The following is a 19,686-nucleotide window of genomic DNA, read 5'->3' as shown; positions in this document are numbered from 1 at the left end:
TACCCACCAGAAGGCAGCACCTGGGGGCTATTCTGTAAAGGTCCACCTTGTGGGCATACCCGTTTCGTCTGGTGCTGAATTGCTGATTGACTGTGGGCCCCTGTCTCTTTTGGGCGCAAACGCGAGCCCAGCCAATCGGAACCTCAGCAGCAGACGAAATGCACATGCAAGATTTGGGGCGGGGCATGTAAAGAGGGTTAGCTGGCCCATGCTGTCCTGCGATTCATCCACGCTAAGGACGTTGTTGAAGGGAGGAACTTGTTCTCATCGAGAACGAGGAGTACTGGGTTTATTTACAATGTCTACATGAAGAGTCGAGAACGTTACATCCTGTACTGAAGTGAAATACGCCGAGGAGCCGAGAGACGTCTGCTTAAAAACCTTCTGTGCTCCCTAGATCCCTAGCCTAGGGTAACTGCCGTCCTACCTTCGTCCAATCGGAGCATCCAAAGTCGTCGAAGGAACCGCGTTGAGGGCGAGGGTTCACACAAACTCCCGCACATTTGTTCACTGCACACACAGAAAGGGGTTGTCACGCTTGTTTCAACATGGCGCGTCTTGGTTCCTGGGAAAACCCCGCAGTTGGCTGGGGCGCTTGTCAAACTGCCGTGGCGGTTACCGTGGTCCGTGAGCGAATGCCCTAGAACACAATTTTCCAGGAGTTTCTTGCTGCCATCCGGTCCGTGAAGGCGACAGTGAACCAATAAAGAATACTCGGTCCGCGAAACCTGCCTCGCCTTGCTGGTGCTGACAGTCTGTCCGTGGGAGATGCATTTGTTGAATTCGCGAAGCGATTAGACGCAGAGAGGCGGGACAGACAAGAAGGTCTGGCGTTCAAGAAATTCAAGAAATTCTGGCGTTTTGCGTGCCGAAACCACGATATGACCGTGAGGCACTCCGTAGTGGTTGACTCCGCATTAATTTTGACCACCGGGGTTTTTTTGAACGTGCACCTAAGCGTGCACGGTACACGGGTGTTTCCGCATTTCTCCGACATCGAAATGCAGCCGCCGCGGCCGGGACTGGTGCTTTGTTAAAAAAAAGAAAAGGAAGCGGACCAACAGTGCGTCTTCACCGCAATTTTGACTGCGCTGGTCTCAAAGCTGGTGCCACTCTCGAAATTTCGTTGCAAGCGGACGAGCCTTTTGAAATTGCTGGCTTCAGTGCGTGCGTTGCAGTATATCTGCGCGAGTAATTAGTTGAATACTGATTGAATGCAATTTTGTTATTAGTGAACTATGCGCATTGGTTTTCCGTTCAAGTAATGCATGCACCTCCGAGTATTTCAGCGGAATAACTAGGTTTGTGCCGACCTCCACAGGCGATTTAAAAAATATGTATTTCTGTCGACAAAAAAATAAAACACGCAGTAGTATAACGCCATGTTCTTCCCCTACGGCACTGCCTTCTGTGGGTATCCGAAATACGAGCACACGGGCCTCGATTCTCTTTTTGAAGAGGAAAAGAACCGCGACTTCTGACGAGACGTGAGACGAAGTAGTGGACAGGGCAGGCGGTGTCTGGATGACGGGGAACACGCCTCCCAAATTTCCAAGCGCTGAAGCAGTGCGATTATGCAATGATTCGTCTGTTCTGTTCTTCCATTATAATTTCTGAAGGGTCGCGGGTTCGATCGCCGGGGGTCACCGATGGGCGCGATTGGCTCTTTCTAGGCAATGTGACGCATCAGAAGCTGATCACAAGCACCCAACCATTCGAGGACGGCGCATTGGAAAGGCGAGGCACCGCAAACCGACATTCACGCGGTTGCGGCAAACCTTGACGATGATAAATGGTCCATATGGAGTTTGGACAAATGGAGTTTTACACTCGGGGCGTTGAACAGAACTGGTCCCTTTCAAAAAATAAATTTAATGAATTAGTACAAAAATACATACCCCTGCGAGTTTTCCGGTGTAACCATCGAGCAGCGTGGTTTAATGTATCCCTAAAACGTATCCCGAACAGGAAGAAGCAGCTGTTTCGTCAAATTAAAAAAAAAAACGGAACACAACTGATAGCTGGCGTGCGTATCAGCAGGTTGCTTCACTGTTTAAAAATGCAGTCAAAGAAGCTAAACGCGTTTTCTTTTACAATACACTTCCATCTCTGCTGACTGAAAATACTAACGATATTTTGGAAAACTGTCAAGGGTTCCGAATGTAACAAAATATCGTTAACTGATGTAGATAGTGCTGTTGTTCCGCAAGAAGAATGTCGTTCTGTACTCAATGAAGTGTTTTCTAAATCATTTTTGTATAACGTGTTGCCCTGTGCTTCTCTATGTGAAGTTGTGAAGGTGAATTTTCCTCGGATGGAGCCCTTGTTAATTGATTACGATGGTATTGTGAACTTGATTCGTAAGTTAAAGATTTCGTCATCGTAAGGAATAGACGATATTAATCCTAATTTTTTCGAAAAATGCCGAAGTGTACTCATCTATAATTTTGTGCAACATCTTTTCGCCATCTATTCTGTCGTTCTAATTACCAAAGGATTTTAAAGTCGGCAAGGTGGTTCGATTACTTAAGTCTGGCGACTTGAATTCACCTTTATATGGCAGGCCGATTTCTCTAACAAGTGTGCCCTGGAAAATTCTAGAGCACATAATATACTGTAATCTCATAAACTTCCTAGAAACAAATTCATTCTTTCATCTCGTCAACATGGGTTCCGTAAATCGCTTTCCCGGGAAACTCAACTTACTTCATTTACAGATGAAATCGGTGCCGCGTTGGATAATGGATTTCACATTGACACCATCTTCATAAACTTTTCTAGAGCATTTGATCTCGTCTCTCACCAATTACTTTGTCTAAAATTAAATACACTCAACATTCACCGTAATATTATCTCGCGGATTGAACACTTCTTATCCAATAGAACACAATTTGTCTCAGCTAACAATTTTGACTCTTCGCGTTGTCCTGTCTGCTCCGGGATGCCGCAAGATTCTGTTCTCAGACCCTTGCTTTTTCTCATTTATATTAATGATTTGCCTAACTGTGTAGCGTCTTTCATAAGGTTATTTGCAGACGATTGTTTCACTTACAGAGTAATATCATCAAATTCTGGCACTCTAAAACTACAATCTGATCTAGACAAGGTAATAGACAAGGTAACTAACCGGTGCGACACTTGTAAAATGCGACTTAACAGCCAAAAGTGCAAACTAATGAGGATTTGCCGCAAGACTGCTTGGTCTAACCTATCCAACTATTACTTGAAGAACTCTGTACTCGAAGAAGTCAGTTCCTATGAATACTTAGGCGTCGACATAACGTGTAATTTTTCTTGGCAAACACACATAAACCTCATCACTAACAATGCTAACCGTACGCTTGGGTACCTCCGTCGCAATTTCTCTATGGCACCCGCTAACTTAAAGCTACTTCTATACAAAACACTAATACGTCCTAAGCTTGAATATGCCTCTTCTGTATGGGACGCTGGCTTGGATTACTTAACAAATGCAATAGAGTCTATACACCATCGTAGCGCAAGTTTCATTCTTACTATTCTCGGACATCAAGCGTAACATCTATGAAGGCTACTTTAAACCTCCCTCTCCTCTCATCCCGTAGGAAGTTAGCACGCTTATCACTGCTTCAAAAGATTTATTATTACAATCCGGAATTAAAAAGTGAACTTTTGTCCGAACCTGCATACGTATCATGTCGTACTGACCATCGCCATGAACTGAGCGGTCCACACTGTCGCACGAACCAATTTTTTAAATCATTTATTCCTGAAACTACCAATGAATGGAATAATCTGCCGCCCTGCGTTGTTAACATAACCGATAGGTCTGCTTTTAGAACTACTATTGAAGAATACTTTTGTCAATCCGCACTTTCAATTTTTTTTAAATATTCTTATACCCTGTTACCTGCACATGCTATGTATTTTGATCCACTCCCTTCTTTAACGCCTTCGGGCATTGGATTAAGGAACAATAAATAAATAAATAACTAAATAAATAAATAAATAAATAAATAAATGCGATGCATAAACATTGGTCGTGTATTTGGGACACGGGACAACGCGGTACTACAGCGTAGTGTCAAACACAAACGTCGCATTGAAATCAATCGCTTTAACAGCCGCACGGCAATAATCGAGAGAAAGGTATCGGGGTGAACGTCGTAAGGCCAGAAACCACTCGAGGAACACAACGTTTCGCAACAAAAACTGTATTAGCACAAGAAATAAAGAAAACGAACGGCCAGTACAGTCAGGAAAGAATAGGTTGACAGTTACTAGGGATAGCAAGTTTCCAAAAAACAGATGTGGCAGAGCTCACTTTATTTACTAGAAAGGAGATGAAAAATTCGTTAAGCTCCTGTGACACATATTGTGAAGCGGCGAGGAGGATTCTCCGGTGCAGTGCACATTCGGCGATGACGAACGTTAGGGTGCTCCTCTGATGCTATCGTATCTCTTTGTATCGTTGAGCAAGATATGGAACGCCATCTTTCCGTCTCGGAGGTAGTCCTCAATTTTCAGCGAGGCAATGGATATACGAAATTCGAGGTGGAAGTGCAGCAGTGAGCGGTCATCGCGATTGCAGTTACAACGCTCGGCAGCGGGCGTCAACGAACGTTGATTGCATGTTACTGGATGCACCGCGTACACTTTCCAGAAAGGCGGCCAACACTTAGAGCCCTCCAGCATCCCGTTAAACTGGATCTTCAGAACGAGGTCAGCTGCACAATCGCCGTACCTCCAGACGGCAATGGTAAAGTACGTGTCCTCCATGTGCCGCACCGTAATGTAAGCAAACTTTTTATTCCATCCCTGCCACTGAATAATTTCCTCAAAGTTTCCTAGTGTCAGCAGATATATCACGGACGCAATTTCTTTAATGGGCTCGGGTATCGGCAGCGCACTGGTCAAATACCGAACGTCACCGTACACACGCTCACAATGAGCAATGACAGCGCTGGAATCAGGCTCCGGGGAAGTTTGCCGCGAGGGTTCCAGATGGGCTAAGTGTTCACGCTTTCGACGTATGTCATCTTGTTCCGAGCGCAACGACAGCGACCTCGACGTGCTGTCTTGTTCCAAGGGATTTTGCTGAGACGTCCGCTGGTGCGACACGGTCGATGAGATCGTGACGCTGAGTTGTTCCATCTCGGCCTTTAAATTCTGCTCGTATGCTCCGAGCTCGCGAGTCAACCTGGCTTCCTGGTTTCTGGCTTGTTCTGTAAGCTCATTCAACTGACTCTGAATCACTGGCAGCAGGTGGTCGTGGTTGAGACATCCCAACCTCGCCTTCACGTCTTCAAGGGTAGCGTTCAGGTCTTCGAGTGTCACTGCTGTAGGTTGCGAGGACTCTGTTATTGCAGTAGAAACATCCGCACTGCATCCGGCCGCGTAGTGCGTTGGCAGGTCTTTGTGCTGGACTCCCTCGCCGCATCGCAAACAGTCCACGGTGTGAAATGTGCACTCGTTCTCGTAGTGCTCCAGCATGCAGTCCATGGTGCCCGTGTACTCGCAGCCGTGCGCTTCGTTCCAGCAGTGCACCTTAATGGAAATTAAAATATATAAATAACACGTTAAAATTTTTGGCCGATAAACTATTTTTACTAAAGGCGCCTTCTATACATGTCCCTAACATTTAGAACACATCTTTACATGAATTACGGTGTGAACCAGCGTTATCGCCAGATTCTTTGGGGAAGCAATTATGCTCAAAATCAACAAGCAGTATCTGTCACTGTCTAAACATTAAAGATGCATCAAACACGAATACTAGGTCAAAGTGAATCGCTTAATTATACTTCTAAATATCAAGACAGCTACTCCCACACAAGAGTCAGCCTTGGTAAGCGAATATCGCGGAAAAATACGCCCATCGTTCAACTATTCTTCCAGCTCCAAACTCATCTACGAAGGACAGCAACATTTTTGTGCATTGGAGACCGCCATCTCCTTTTCGCTTGCTCCTCAAATAGATGCTGTCACCCGCTACGGGCAAAGACAGCGCTTAGAGGGCGGTTGCGAGGGGGTGGGGGGGGGGGGGGCAGTAGTTGAGGTTGAGGAATAATGCCTAAAAGTAAAATTTTGCAGAAATGGTAGTTTTTCAGAAGCAACACTATCTTTTAGAAGAATAACTAGTAAATTTATTTCGTAGTGGACCCAACCTCGTTTTTTGACGTTTCAGTGCAAATTTCAAGCAAAAGAAGAATGTTTGCATACAAAGTGATTAACTATCACTGAATTATCACTGAAATGCATAATTATTACCAGTTTCACTTTGAATGTAGCCCAGAAACGACAACCCCAAAACGTCAGTGTGACGTTGCACATTTCAACGTATTTTGCCTTTTTGTTATTGCTCTCTTATCTGTGACATTAAGAAATAAGTAAATACCGAGTTCCAACAGAATATTTCACACCAGCCGAGAGTCAGTTTGTGACGATCAGCGAAACGAGAACAAGGTGAAAGCAGAAGCCAACGTTATAGGTGGGAACGGGAAAGAAAATACAGAGGATGATACCTTATCCATAAGTTCAAGACATTGCAACCAACAGGCATAAACGTTTCTAAGGGAGCTTTAGAATACATCCGGGATGCTAAATTTGAAGCTATAGGCAACAACACCGTTTGGTTTCTTAGCGTGTTTCATTCTTTCCATTTTCCTTCCTTTATTCTTTTTCCAGATGGCGTGTCAGACGCCGTTGACACATCTTGTTTTGTTATAGCGCAAGCTTGACAAGGACAACAGAAGGCACATCTGACACACACGCTATAACAAAATAAGATATGCCGTACCAACAAGCCCTTATTGGTAGCCGTTGACACGCCGACTAACACGCGGGCGTCCACACGTGATTGGCTGACGGCCGGGCCCCTGGCCTTGTGCACAGCACTCCTTTATTCTCAATTACACACGCTAACACAGCTTCGCTGGTTTCCACACCCGGCCGCCTTACGCCCTCTCCCCTTTATTTGAACCCCACCTATATATACTGTGGCGGGGGAAGCATAGGTCGCCTTGAAGAAGACGAGTCCACTTTTCGATACGTTGGCTCTTGCTTTCACCTTAATCTCGTTTTGATCATCATCTTGAATTTTCATCTCGCGCCTTCCCCGTGTTTTCCCTACAGTCGATTTGTGTTGCTCTATTGTGTTAGTTTTGATAGACGCTAAAGAGTAAGATCTGGTGAGGGTGAAATTGTGTATTAGTGTTCGGCAATGGTAACAGGTGCACTCTAATCGTTAGGCGTGCACGTATGCCGCAGCGGAATTATCGGATTACTAATGCATAATTGCCTTCCCCCCCCCAAAAAAAAAAGATAAAGAAAGAAGTGACAGAAATTATTTCTTTGTTCCTCACCTTCACGGTGTTCGCCTTCCTCGCTGGGAATTCATAACAGACGCACTCCCCTTCTTCGAATGCCTCTCCATCCAACGGACACTGGCCAACGCCCCCTTCGAGACTGGCTGCGTGGCAAGATTGGCACAGAGCGTGCGAGCACGGCAACAGCACCATTCGTTTGGGGATCATGCGGCAGAGGCCGCACACGCGTGAACTGGGGACCTCGTCGACGAGCCGCGTCGGTCGCCAGTTGACGCCGGAGACGACGTGGTCGCGAAAACTGTGCACCCGTCCTCGTCCGTGATCCGGCATGGCGGCGTCTTCGGGCACGAATCCTAGGCTCGCACAAGAGCGTGGTGGCTTCTTTTACCGAGCTTATCGCTACTCAGTGGTGTCAGAAACTTTGGCTAGATAAGCGTCAACGTGAGATAAAATGGGCCCTGTACGCACTATCGAGTAGAATGGCGAACTCTTATTGCACCCATGGCCTCCGCAACGCGGCGAGGAACAACTGCTTCTTTATCGTCGGCGACTGCTCTTCCACACATCTACCGCCGATTCCGCAGCAGCGGATGCATATGCACTGGGCTAGTTCCGTTGACACATACACTAACGCGAGACGAAATGTGGCGGAATTTATGGCGGAACGGCCCTCCGCGCCTTCTGGCGTCGCAGCCCCTGTTGCCGAGACCGACGCTTCCGCGCATGCGCGTTGCTCCGTGACGGCAAGCGTGCATGTCTCCGCGCTTCCTCCTTGCGCGCCGGCGATAACGGGGCACATGTGCCCCTCCTACGATTGGCACTGTGGCGGTTTGGAACGGCACCACTTCGTTGACGTAACGGAAATCAACGGTTCGTTTTCGTCTTGGCTGTCTGCCTCTACAGAGCGCCTTTTCTGCCACGATTTCTTGCTAGAGGACGTTCCGTTCGTAAAAAGAAAGGAAGAACGAAGATTAGCCACCAGGAGGCGCAGCGCAAAAAAAAAAAAAAAACTAACATATGATATTTGCGTTCGCGACCCGGGCGCCGCTATGCGTCCGCGCCCGTGACTGAAGGATGCTTAAGCTGCGCCTTTAAGAATGGAATGCGATAGCATTCAAACAACCCTGGGCCGCTATCTTGTAGCGATGCTTTATGCCTTATCGCACGTTCACACTGAGGAATCCGGCGTCTACAGCGAATGGAATTCTCCTGCCGCCAAAAATCGCGTCATTCACACTGCTTGTGCACCGCGCCGCCGGAACGAGATACAGCGCCATCTGCCCCATAAAGTGCTAACCTCCAAGCGAGCGCGGGATATCCCGGATGTTCGCGCGACTCGAAATTGCGCAGTTGTCTCCGCCCACGTCCAGTTCGTGTGTTCATTTTGCGCGTCTCCCCCACTGCTAGGAAAGGCAATGATGAACCCTGAGCAAGAAGAGGCAGTACTGCTAGCGCTGTTTGGCGAGCACCTTTCTGGCGAAGCGTGACGCGCAGAAGCATTCGCCGAAGAGACGACGCCACCGGCGTTGGTGGGTTCGTCCTGCTTTGCAAGAGCGCGCGTAACTTGGTCACACCACCTTGTCAGGTCGCGTAGACCTTGTGCTTCGCGTGGTACTTGTCAAAAAGGACGGGGCGGTTGCGCACCAATTCGATGAGCATTTCCGAGGTCGCGATGCGTACAAGACTGCGATTTGACGAGCGCGTCGAGCTTGGCCGCCATCTTTCGAATTGCTGAGACGCGCTCCGATTGGACCGCGGCGAGGGAGTCCGGCGCCAGCTGCCGCAAAAATCGGTCCGGGAGCGATCGGCGCGGAAGGGGCTATTGCGGCGGAGCTCGCCACCGCCGAACTGGGTTCCGCCGAACTGGGCGCCGCTCCAGACGCCGAATGTCTGAGTGTGAACGCGCCATTTTATTCTATGCTATTCTTATCATCCACCACACAAGGCCGCCTGATCCCGTTGATAATGGGGGCAGACCGTCGCTCTGACCTCTGGCCAAGCGCGAAAAGCCTGAAAAAGCATAGAATCGTAGAAGGCATCGCTGCAAAATGCCGGCCCTGGCTGCTCCTCACGCTTCCTGGCAACTGGATCATATGTAATCCTAATGTTTACCTGCAAACGCGTGCTGCTAACGGCGAGCTTCGTGGCTGAACCACGGCCACTTGCGGTGGTTCGCGATGGATGGACGGATGGATGGATGGATGGATGGATGGATGGATGTTACGAGCGTCCCCTTTGGAACGGGGCGGTGGGTTGCGCCACCAAGCTCTTGCTACTATGATGCCTAATATCCTACCTAGGTTATCCAATAAAAATGAAAAAAAAAGAAACACTATGAACTACCACGTCCATATTTTCTGATCCCCTATTGCGAACTGTGTGTTTGTACGTCTCCGTCTTTTGTCGTTTCCCTACTTTTCTTCCACCAATCCTCCAATCGCCTCTTACTAATGTCTATTGCGGACCTGTTTGCTTTACCACTGCTCCCGCTGAATCGAAGGGCTTCAAGGAGGCCAGTGGTGCCCAAATCGACCGCTGGGTAGACGTCTTCACATTCCAATAAAATATGCTCCGTCGTTTCCATAGCTTTACCGCAACAAGCACATGCTTCTTCTTCCTTCTTATATATCGCTTTATAGGCGCGTGTTCTAAGGCATCCCGATCTCGCTTCGAAAAGTAATGAGCTTCCCTTTGAGTCATCATAAATGGTTTATTTACTGATTTCGTTTTTTCCTCTTAAGTAGTTACTCATGGCAGGTTTCTTTTCCATTGCCGCCAGCCATGAGATTAATTCAGCCTCTCTGATTCATCATCTGCCGCCCTCAATTGTTAACATAACCGATAGGTCTGCTTTTAGAACTACTATTGAAGAATACTTTTGTTAATCCGCACTTTCAATTTTTTTAAAATAATATTATACCCTGTTATCTGCACATGCTATGTATTTTGATCCACTCCCTTCTTTAACGCCTTCGGGCATTGAATTAAGGTACAATAAATAAATAAATAAATAAATAAATAAATAAATAAATAAATGCGATGCATTAGCATTGGCCGTGTATTTCGGACACGGGACAACGCGTGGTACTACAGCGTGGTATGGAACACGAAGGTCGCCTTGAATTCAGTCGCTTTAACAGTCGCACGGCAATAATCGAGAGAAAAGTATCGGGGTGAACGCCGTAAGGTCAGAAACCACGCGAGGAACACAACGTTTCGCAAAGAAAAAAAAAAAACTGTATTAGCACAAGAAATAAACAGAATGAACGGCCAGTAGAGTAAGAAAAACAATAGGTTGACAGTTACAAAGGATAGCAAATTTCCAAAAAACATATGTCGCAGAGCTCACTTTATTTACTAGAAAGGAGATCAAAAATTCGTTAAGCTCCTGTGACACATATTGTGAAGTGGCGAGGAGGATTCTCCGGTACCGTGCACATTGTGCGATGACAAACGTTAGGGTGCTCCTCTGATGTTACCGCCTATATCTCCATCGGTGAGCGCGATTTCGAACTCCATCTTTCCGTCTCGGAGGTGGCCGCGTCTGTTCAGCGTGGCAGTGTCTATACAAAATTGGAGGTGGAAGTGCAGCCATGGGCGGTTATAGCGGTTACAGAAACAACGCTCGGCAGCGGGAGTCAACAAAAGGTAATTCAATGGTACTGGATGCAGCGCGTACACAGTCCAGAACGGCGGCGAACACTTAGAGCCCGCCAGCTTCCCGTTAAACTCTTATCTTCAGAACGAGGTCAGCTGCGCAATCGCCGTACTTCCAAACGGCAATGGTAAAGTACGTGTCCTCCATGTGCTGCATCGTAATCTCGGCAAACATTTTTGAGCCTTCCTGGCACTGAATGATTTCCCTAAAGTTTTCTAGGGTCAGCAGATAATTCACGCGCCCATTTTTTTTAATGCGCTCGGGTATCCACTGGGAACATGTCAAACGCCGAACGTTAGAGGAAAAACATTCACAATGAGCAATGACACGGCTGGAATCAGGCTCCGGGGAAGTTTGCCGCGAGTTTTCCAGGTGGGCTAAGTGTTCACACTTTCGTCTCATCTCATCTTCTTGTTCAGAGCTCAACGACAGCGACCTCGACGTGCTGGCTTCTTCCAATGGATTTTGCTGAGACGGCCGCTGGTGCAACACGGTCGATGAAGTCGTGGCTGCGATTTGATCCATCTCGCCCTCTAAATTGTGCTCGCATGCTCCGAGCTCGCGAGCGATATCAGCGAACCTTGCTTCCTGGTTTCTGGCTTGTTCTGTAAGCTCATTCAACTGACTCTGAATCACCGGCAGCAGCTGGTCGTGGTTGAGGCATCCCAGCATCGCTTTCATGTCTGCAAGGGCAGCGTTCAGGTGGGCAAGGGTCACTGCTGTAGGTTGCGAGGACTCTGTGATCGCAGTAGAAACACCGGCACAGCACCCGGCCGCGTAGTGCGTTGGCAGGTCTCTGTGCAGGACTCCCTCGCCGCATCGCAAACACTCCACGGTGTGAAATGCGCACTCGTTCTCGTAGTGCTCCAGCATGCGCTCCATGGTGCCCGTGTACTCGCAGCCGTGCGCTTCGTTCCAGCAGTACACCTTAATGGAAATTAAGATATATAAATAACACACGGTAAAATTTTTGGCCGATAAACTATTTTTACTAAAGGCGCCTTCTATACATGTCACTAACATTTAGAACACATCTTTACATGAATTACGGTGTGAACCAGCGTTATCGCCAGATTCTTTGGGGAAGCAAATATGCTCAAAATCAACAAGCAGTATCTGTCGCTGTCTAAACATTAAAGGTACATCAAACACGAATACTAGGTCAAAGTGAATCGCCTAACTATACTTCTCAATACCAAGACAGCTACTCCCACACAAGAGTCCGCCTTGGTAAGCGAGTATCGAGGAAAAATACGCCCATTGTTCAACTATTCTTCCAACTCCAAACTCATCTACGAAGGACAGCAACATTCTTGTGCATTGGAGACCGCCATCTCCTTTTCGCTTGCTCCTCAAATAGATGGTGTCACCTACTACGGGCGAAGATAGCGCTTCGAGGGCGGTTGCGAGGGAGTGGGGGGGGGGGGGGGGGGGAGTAGTTGAGGTTCTGGAATAATGCCTAAAAGTAAAATTTTGCAAGAATGGTAGTTTTTCAGAAGCAACACTATCTTTTAGAAGAATAACTAGTAAATTTATTTCGTAGTGGACCCAACCTCGTTTTTTTGACGTTTCAGTGGAGATTTCAAGCAAAAGAACAATAACGTTTGCATACAAAGTGATTAACTATCACTGAATTATCGCTGAAATGAATAATTATTACCAGTTTCACTTTGAATTTAGCGCAGAAACGACAATCCCAAAACGTCACTGTGACGTCGCACATTTCAATGTATTGCCTTTTTGTTATTTCCCTCTTATCTGTGACACTAAGAAATAAGTAAATACCGAGTTCCAACAGAATATTTCACACCAGCCTAGAGTCAGTTTGTGACGATCAGCGAAACGAGAACAAGGTGAAAGCAGAAGCCAACGTTATAGGTGGGAACGGGAAAGAAAATACAGAGGATGATACCTTATCCATAAGTTCAAGACATTGCGACCAACAGGCATAAACGTTTCAAATGAGCTTTAGAATATATCCGGTAGGCTAAATTTGAAGCTATAGGCAACAACACTGTTTGGTTTCTTAGCGTGTTTCTTTCTTTCCATTTTCCTTCCTTTATTTTTTTTCCATATGGCGGGTCAGACGCCGTTGACACGCCGGCTAACACGCGGGCGTTGACACGTTATTGGCAGACGACGGGGCGCCTGGCCTTGTGCACAGCACTCCTTCATTCTCAATTCCACACGCTAACAGAGCTTCGCTGGTTGCCACACCCGTCCGCCTTACGCCCTCTCCCCCTTGTTTGAACCCCATCTACATATACGGTGGCGGGAAAAGCATAGGTGGCCTTGAAGAAGACGAGTCCACTTGTCGAAACGGTGGCTCCTGCTTTCTGCTTGTTCTCGTTTGGATCAACGTCCTGAATTTCCATCTTTCGCCTTCCCCGTGTTTTCCCTACAGTCAATTTGTGTTGCTCTATTGTGTTAGTTTTGATGGGCGCTAAAGAGTAACATTTGGTGAGGGTGAAAATGCGTATTGCTGTTCGGCAATGGTAAAAGTGGCACTCTAATCGTTAGGCGTGCACGTATGCGGCAGCGGAATTATCGGATTACTAATGCATAATTGCCTTCCCCCCCCCCCCCCAAAAAAAAAAGAAAGATAAAGAAAGAAGTGACAGAAATTGTTTCTTTCCTCCTCACCTTCACGGCATTCGCTTTCCTGGCCGGGAATTCGTAACCGAAGCACTCCCCTTCTTCGAATGGCTCTCCATCCAACGGACACTGGCCAACGCCCCCTTCGAGACTGGCTGCGTGGCAAGATTGGCAGAGAGCGTGCGAGCACGGCAACAGCACCATTCGTTTGGGGATCATGCGGCAGAGGCCGCACACGCGTGAACTGGGGACCTCGTCGACGAGCCGCGTCGGTCGCCAGTTGACGCCGGAGACGACGTGGTCGCGAAAACGGTGCACCCGTCCTCGTCCGTGATCCGGCATGGCGGCGTCTTCGGGCACGAATCCTAGGCTCGCACAAGAGCGTGGTGGCTTCTTTTACCGAGCTTATCGCTACTCAGTGGTGTCAGAAACTTTGGCTAGATAAGCGTCAACGTGAGATAAAATGGGCCCTGCATGCACTATCGAGTAGAATGGCGAACTCTTATCGCACCTATGGCCTCCGGAACGCGGCGAGGAACAACTGCTTCGTTACCGTCGGCGACTGCTCTTCCACACATCTACCGTCGATTCCGCAGCAGCGGATGCATATGCACTGGGCTTGTTCCGTTGACACATACACTAACGCGTGGCGAAATGTGGCGTAACGGCCCTCCGCGCCTTCTGGCGTCGCAGCCCCTGTTGTCGAGACTGACGCTTCCGCGCATGCGCGTTCCTCGGTGACGGCAAGCGTGCATGTCTCCGCGCTTCCTCCTTGCGCGCCGGCGATAACGGGATACATGTGCCCCTCCTACGATTGGCGCTGTGGCGCTTTGGAACGGCACGACTTTGTTGACGTAACGGAAATCAACGGTTCGTTTTCGTCTTGGCTGTCTGCCTCCACAGAGCGCCTTGTCTGCCACGATTTCTTGCTAGAGAACGCTCCGTTCGTAAAAAGAAAGGAAGAACGAAGATTAGCCACCAGAAGGCGCAGCGCAAAAGAAAAAAAAGAAAAAGAACATATGATATTTGCGTTCGCGACCGGGGCGCCGCTATGCGTCCGTGCCCTTGACTCGACAAAAAATTTGAAGGATGCTTAAGCTGCACCTTTAAGAATGGAATGCGATAGCATTCGAAGAACCCTGGGCCGCTATGTTGTAGCGATGCCTTATGCCTTATTCTATGCTATTGTTATCATCCACCACACAAGGCCGCCTGATCCCGTTGATAATGTGGGCAGACCGTCGCTCTGACCACTGGCCAAGCGCGAAAAGCCTGAAAAAGCATAGAATCGTAGAAGGCATCGCTACAAAATACCGGCCCTGGCTGCTCCTCACGCTTCCTGGCAACTGGATCATATGTAATCCTAATGTATACCTGCAAACGCGTGCTGCTAACGGTGAGCTTCGTGGCTGAACCACGGCCACTTGCGGTGGTTCGCGATGGATGGATGGATGGATGGATGTTATGAGCGTCCTCTTTGGAATGGGGTGGTGGGTTGCGCCACCAAGCTGTTGCTACTATGCTGCCTAATATCCTACCTAGGTTATCCAATAAAAAAGAAAAAAAGAAACCCTATTAACTACCACGTCCATATTTTCTGATCCCCTATTGCGAACTGTGTTTTTGTACGTCTCCGTCTTTTGTCGTTTCCCTACTTTTCTTCCACCAATCCTCCAATCGCCTCTTACTAATGTCTGTTGCGGACCTGTTTGCTTTACCACTGCTCCTGCTGAACCGAAGGGCTTCAAGGAGGCCAGTGGTGCCCAAATCGACCGCTGGGTAGACGTCTTCACATTCCATTAAAATATGCTCCGTCGTTTCCCTAGCTTTACCGCAACAAGCACATGCTTCTTCTTCCTTCTTATATCTCGCTTTATAGGTGCGTGTTCTAAGGCATCCCGATCTCGCTTCGAGTAGTAATGAGCTTCCCTGTGAGTTATCATAATTGGTTTCTTTCTTGATTTCGTTTTTCCTCTTAAGTAGTTACTCATGGCAGGTTTCTTTACCATTGCCGCCACCCATGAGATTATTTCAGCCTCTCTGCCTTTCCCCTTGACCTTCATTGTTGCTGTGTTGCCCACCCCACAGGCCGCATACTTGCTGGTAAGCTTCCTAGTTCTTTCCCTCCACTGTGAATCAATGTTTTGCCTCTACAGATACCTGAACACTCTCCCAGTCCATTTACTTTCTTCCATAGTTCTCAGCCGTTCTTCATGCTCAATTTTACTGCGAGCTTCCCTCACTTCAAAACTAGTCCAGCCCATATCCCCCTGCACAGCTTCATTTGTAGTCTCCCCGTGAGCGCCCAATGCGAGGCGACCCACTGACCTTTGGTTTCCGTCGAGTCCTAATTGTACCCCTCATTTAAAGCAAACAACCGCATTTCCAAAAGTAAGTCCTGGAACCATTATCCCTTTCCACATACCTCGAAGGACCTCGTGCCTATTGTATCCCTATAGCGCTCTGTGCTTCATTATGGCTGCATTTCTCTTCCCCTTGACTGTTATGGTTTTTTCTTGTGTTTCCATATATCCATTGCCTTCGTTTATCCATATACCAAGGTATTTATATTCTGTTACCCGAGGTATTTCTTGGCCCTGTATCTCCACTATCTGTCCACTGTTGTCATTGAATACCATAACACCTGATTTTCTAACACTAAATTTTAAACCTAAATTGTTGCCTTCCTGTCCACAGATATTAGCCAGACGTTGCAAATCACTTTGCTTGTTAGCGAGCAACACAATGTCGTCCGCATAAAATAAACCTGGGAGTTGCGGCTCTATTACTGTACCTGCCTGTTTGTATGAGAGATTAAACCCGATATTACTTCCTTTTAGCGCCCTCTCCATCCTCACCATGTACATCATAAACAGCAGCGGGAATAAAGGGCATTCCTGCCTCAGTCCCTTGTTGATTTGAACTTTCTCCGCGCTTCTCATCGCTTCCCATTCAACGCAAACGGTATTTTCTAGGTAAATCTCTCTCAAAAGCTGTCGACAATCGTTTCCTAAGCCTTCCCCTTCCAGAATATCCCACAAAATGTTGCGGTCTACGTTGTGGTATGCTCCTGTAATGTCCAAAAAGGCCACATACAATGGTCTGCTTTCTGCTTTTGATATTTCAATACACTGAGTAAGAACAAACAAGTTATCGTCCAAACGCCTACCTATTCTGAAGCCATTCTGAAGCTCTCCCAAAATGCCATTATTCTCTGTCCATGCTTGAAGCTTTAATTTGATTGCCTGCATTGCTAGCCTGTATATTACCGATGTAATGGTCAACGGTCTATACGAGTGAATTCTGTCTTTCTCCCCCTTACCTTCATAAATTAAATTCATTCTACTTTGTCGCCAACTGTCTGGTATCCGTCTATCTTTTAAAGTTTTTTCCACTGCTTTCACCAGAGCTTCCTTACTTTTTGGTCCTAGTTCATTTATCAGCTTAACGGGAACCTCGTCTTTTCCATTCCTAAGCGCACAGCCACAGGGCTGTGCACTTAGGAATTTTCTCTTCCGCTTTCTTCCAGTTTTAATTTGTCAGCCCCAGCTCCTTTTCCACTTGGGTCTCTTTCATGCTCTTTTTTTTCCTCAAGTACGACCTCGCCATTGCGTTGGAAGGATTCGGCTGTTGCGTTTCGGATGTAATTTATTGCCACTTCTCCTTCCAGTCTGTTTTCATCTTCGTCTAGGATATGTTGTTGTATTGTTGTTGACTTCCTCCCTAATAATTTTATGTGATTCCAAAATATTCTAGGTGCGGCCTTCTTTTTCTCACGTATTTCTGACTACCAACGTTCACTTTCACCTTTAAATTTTGCTTGCACCAGTATTTGAACCATAGAATTTTCTCCCGGTACATTACCCATTTACTGGTTACTTCATCCTGTGGCAACTGCGCCTTCTTTGCCTGCCTGTGCTCTCGGGATGCTTTCTGTCGTTCGGCGATCGTTTCTCGTATCTCCTTGTTCCACCAGCTTTTCGGTTTCTTTTTTCCTTTCCAACGAACATGTTGTTTCTCTTTCCGTATTTCTGTCGTTATTACACTTAGAAGCTCACCATATTCCCACTCCTTACTTGGCCACTTGCTAAATTCTTCTTCAACTCTAGTGGCTATATTTGCTATTTGTTCAGCGTTCAAATTTGGAGTGGCCATTGTGCTTTCCTTGCTCTCTTTCCCAAGTACATATCCCATTTTCAAAATGATGCGTTTATGGTCACTCCCAATGCTGCTAAACCCTTCCTCATCTGTGCGGCGGAGCCGAGCGCCATCTGGAGTTAATGCAAGGAACCGGGTTCGCCTCTCCGAGACGCCCATCGCGCCGGCGTGCGCAAAATGGCGGACGCCACGGCAGGTTTGTGTGTGTGAAGGGGTTCGCTTGAGTTTTCGCGTAGCAGAAATATGTTTTTCTGGTATAGTAAGAATCGGAATTTGCTGTTAGAAGTTGGGTCACATTACGAGTATTTAGTTCGCAAGAGGAAGTCCCATAGTCAAAGACTGCATCGGGACCTCCTGTGCAAGAACAGTTGAACGCTAACAGAACAAAATACAGAATTCATTACAAATAACAATGTTTAGCTTATCTCATGGTAGCAAGAAGAATTGTGTGGGAAGGAAATACCGGTAGTTTATTTACAAGCACAACAACAAACAAAAACGAAAAAAAGCAAAAAAGAACTGACAAGGAAACGGTTACAGTAAATTTTCTATTTAGACTGTCAATAATAAATGCATTTTTGTTCCCTTTTGAATTGGTGTAAATTTCTTCTGTTATCTTCATTTTTAAATTCATTTTTTTTTCACTTCGTCAGCATGGGTTCCGTAAATGGTTTTCCTGTGATACTCATTTCATTTACACACGCAATAAAGTCAGGCGACCGTTCTTCACCATGCAACTACAGACCTATTTCGCTAACAAATACCATATGCAAGGCCATTGAACACGTCATTCACTCCCAAATTGCCACATACTTAGAAAGCCACAACATAGTATACCAGTATCAGCACGGTTTCCGCAAGGGCTACTCTTGAGAAACACAACTTGCAGGGTTTGTTCATGACCTACACTCATCCGTTGACACTGGTTTACAAGTAGATGCAAATTTCCTTGATTTCTTGAAAGCTTTTATCGCGTTCCCCACCACAGACTACTTCTGAAACTTGCATGCCTAAGCATTCACCCTAACGTCCTCGCATGGGTTGAAGCTTTCCTTTCCTCCAGGCCCCAGTTTACTTCCGCTAAAAACTACAATTCTTCTTTTGCCCTCGTTACTTCCGGTGTCCCCCGAGGGCAGCGTGCTAGGTCCTTGACTTTTCTTAATCTATATTAACGATCCTCCTTCTTGCGTAAGGTCCTGGGTTCGTCTGTTTGCCGATAATGTCGTAATTTACCGCACAATTTCCTCTGATATCGATCGCCAATGCTTGCAATCTGACCTTGATGCAATTACCTTATGGTGCTCCTAATGGCTAATGTCGCTTAATATCTCTAAAACGACGGTAATGACATTTAACGGCCGAAAGTCTCGAATTGACAATACTTACTTCATTAAAAACAGCACGATTGAGTCTTCCACTTCCTGCAAATATCTTGGCCTTCATTTCCAGTCTGACCTAACGTGGCATCACCATATCAATTTAACCTTGGCAGCTGCTAACCGCACTCTTGGATTACTTAATCGAACCCTCAAGCAAGCGCCACCACTCGTAATAAAACAGGCATATATCACAATGATTCGCCCGAAAATTGAACATGCTGCGGCAATTTGGGATCCCCATCAGGTATATCTATATATATATATAGCCTCTAACCTTGAAGCCCTGCAGAACCGTGCTGCTCGATTTATTTTTTCAGATCATTCAACATTCACCAGCGTTATACATCTTTAAAGAAACGTGCCGATTTGCAACCCTTGAGCCTTCGTCGCAAACACTCTCGCTTATCACTATTTCGCAATATTTTCCACCACTCCTTAGTTCGTGATGATTTTTTTCAACCACCGCCGATTATCTTTCCTTGCCGCGATCACACTAATAAAGTGAAACGCATTTTTTGTCGCTCATCAACTTTCGCTCAATCCTTCGTACCACGCACTATCATTGATTGGAACGATTTATCCTCATGCA

At 46.9% G+C, this 19,686-nt stretch overlaps 1 protein-coding gene across 3 annotated transcripts; it reads right to left on the bottom strand.

Annotated features, from left to right (window-relative positions):
- Positions 1 to 4,292: 4,292 nt before the first annotated feature.
- Positions 4,293 to 14,316, bottom strand: LOC129383186 (uncharacterized). 3 transcript variants are annotated; one of them, XM_072284487.1, is made up of 2 exons: positions 13,609 to 14,316; positions 4,293 to 5,526 (listed from the first exon to the last, which is right to left on the bottom strand). In XM_072284487.1, the coding sequence occupies exons 1-2, from the start codon at positions 13,900 to 13,902 to the stop codon at positions 4,411 to 4,413; spliced, it is 1,410 nt and encodes a 469-aa protein (XP_072140588.1). In that variant the 5' UTR covers positions 13,903 to 14,316; the 3' UTR covers positions 4,293 to 4,410. The 3 variants fall into 3 exon arrangements, with proteins under 3 accessions (XP_072140588.1, XP_072140587.1, XP_072140589.1); XM_072284486.1 differs by lacking the exon at positions 13,609 to 14,316 and adding an exon at positions 7,344 to 7,933; XM_072284488.1 differs by lacking the exon at positions 4,293 to 5,526 and adding an exon at positions 10,640 to 11,892 and having other exon boundaries at positions 13,609 to 14,310.
- Positions 14,317 to 19,686: the final 5,370 nt, after the last annotated feature.

This window comes from Dermacentor andersoni, chromosome 9, assembly GCF_023375885.2.
Source record: "Dermacentor andersoni chromosome 9, qqDerAnde1_hic_scaffold, whole genome shotgun sequence".
NCBI lineage: Eukaryota > Metazoa > Arthropoda > Arachnida > Ixodida > Ixodidae > Dermacentor > Dermacentor andersoni.
The sequence above is the reverse complement of the archived record's forward strand: the minus strand, read 5'-3'. Positions and strand labels throughout refer to the sequence as shown.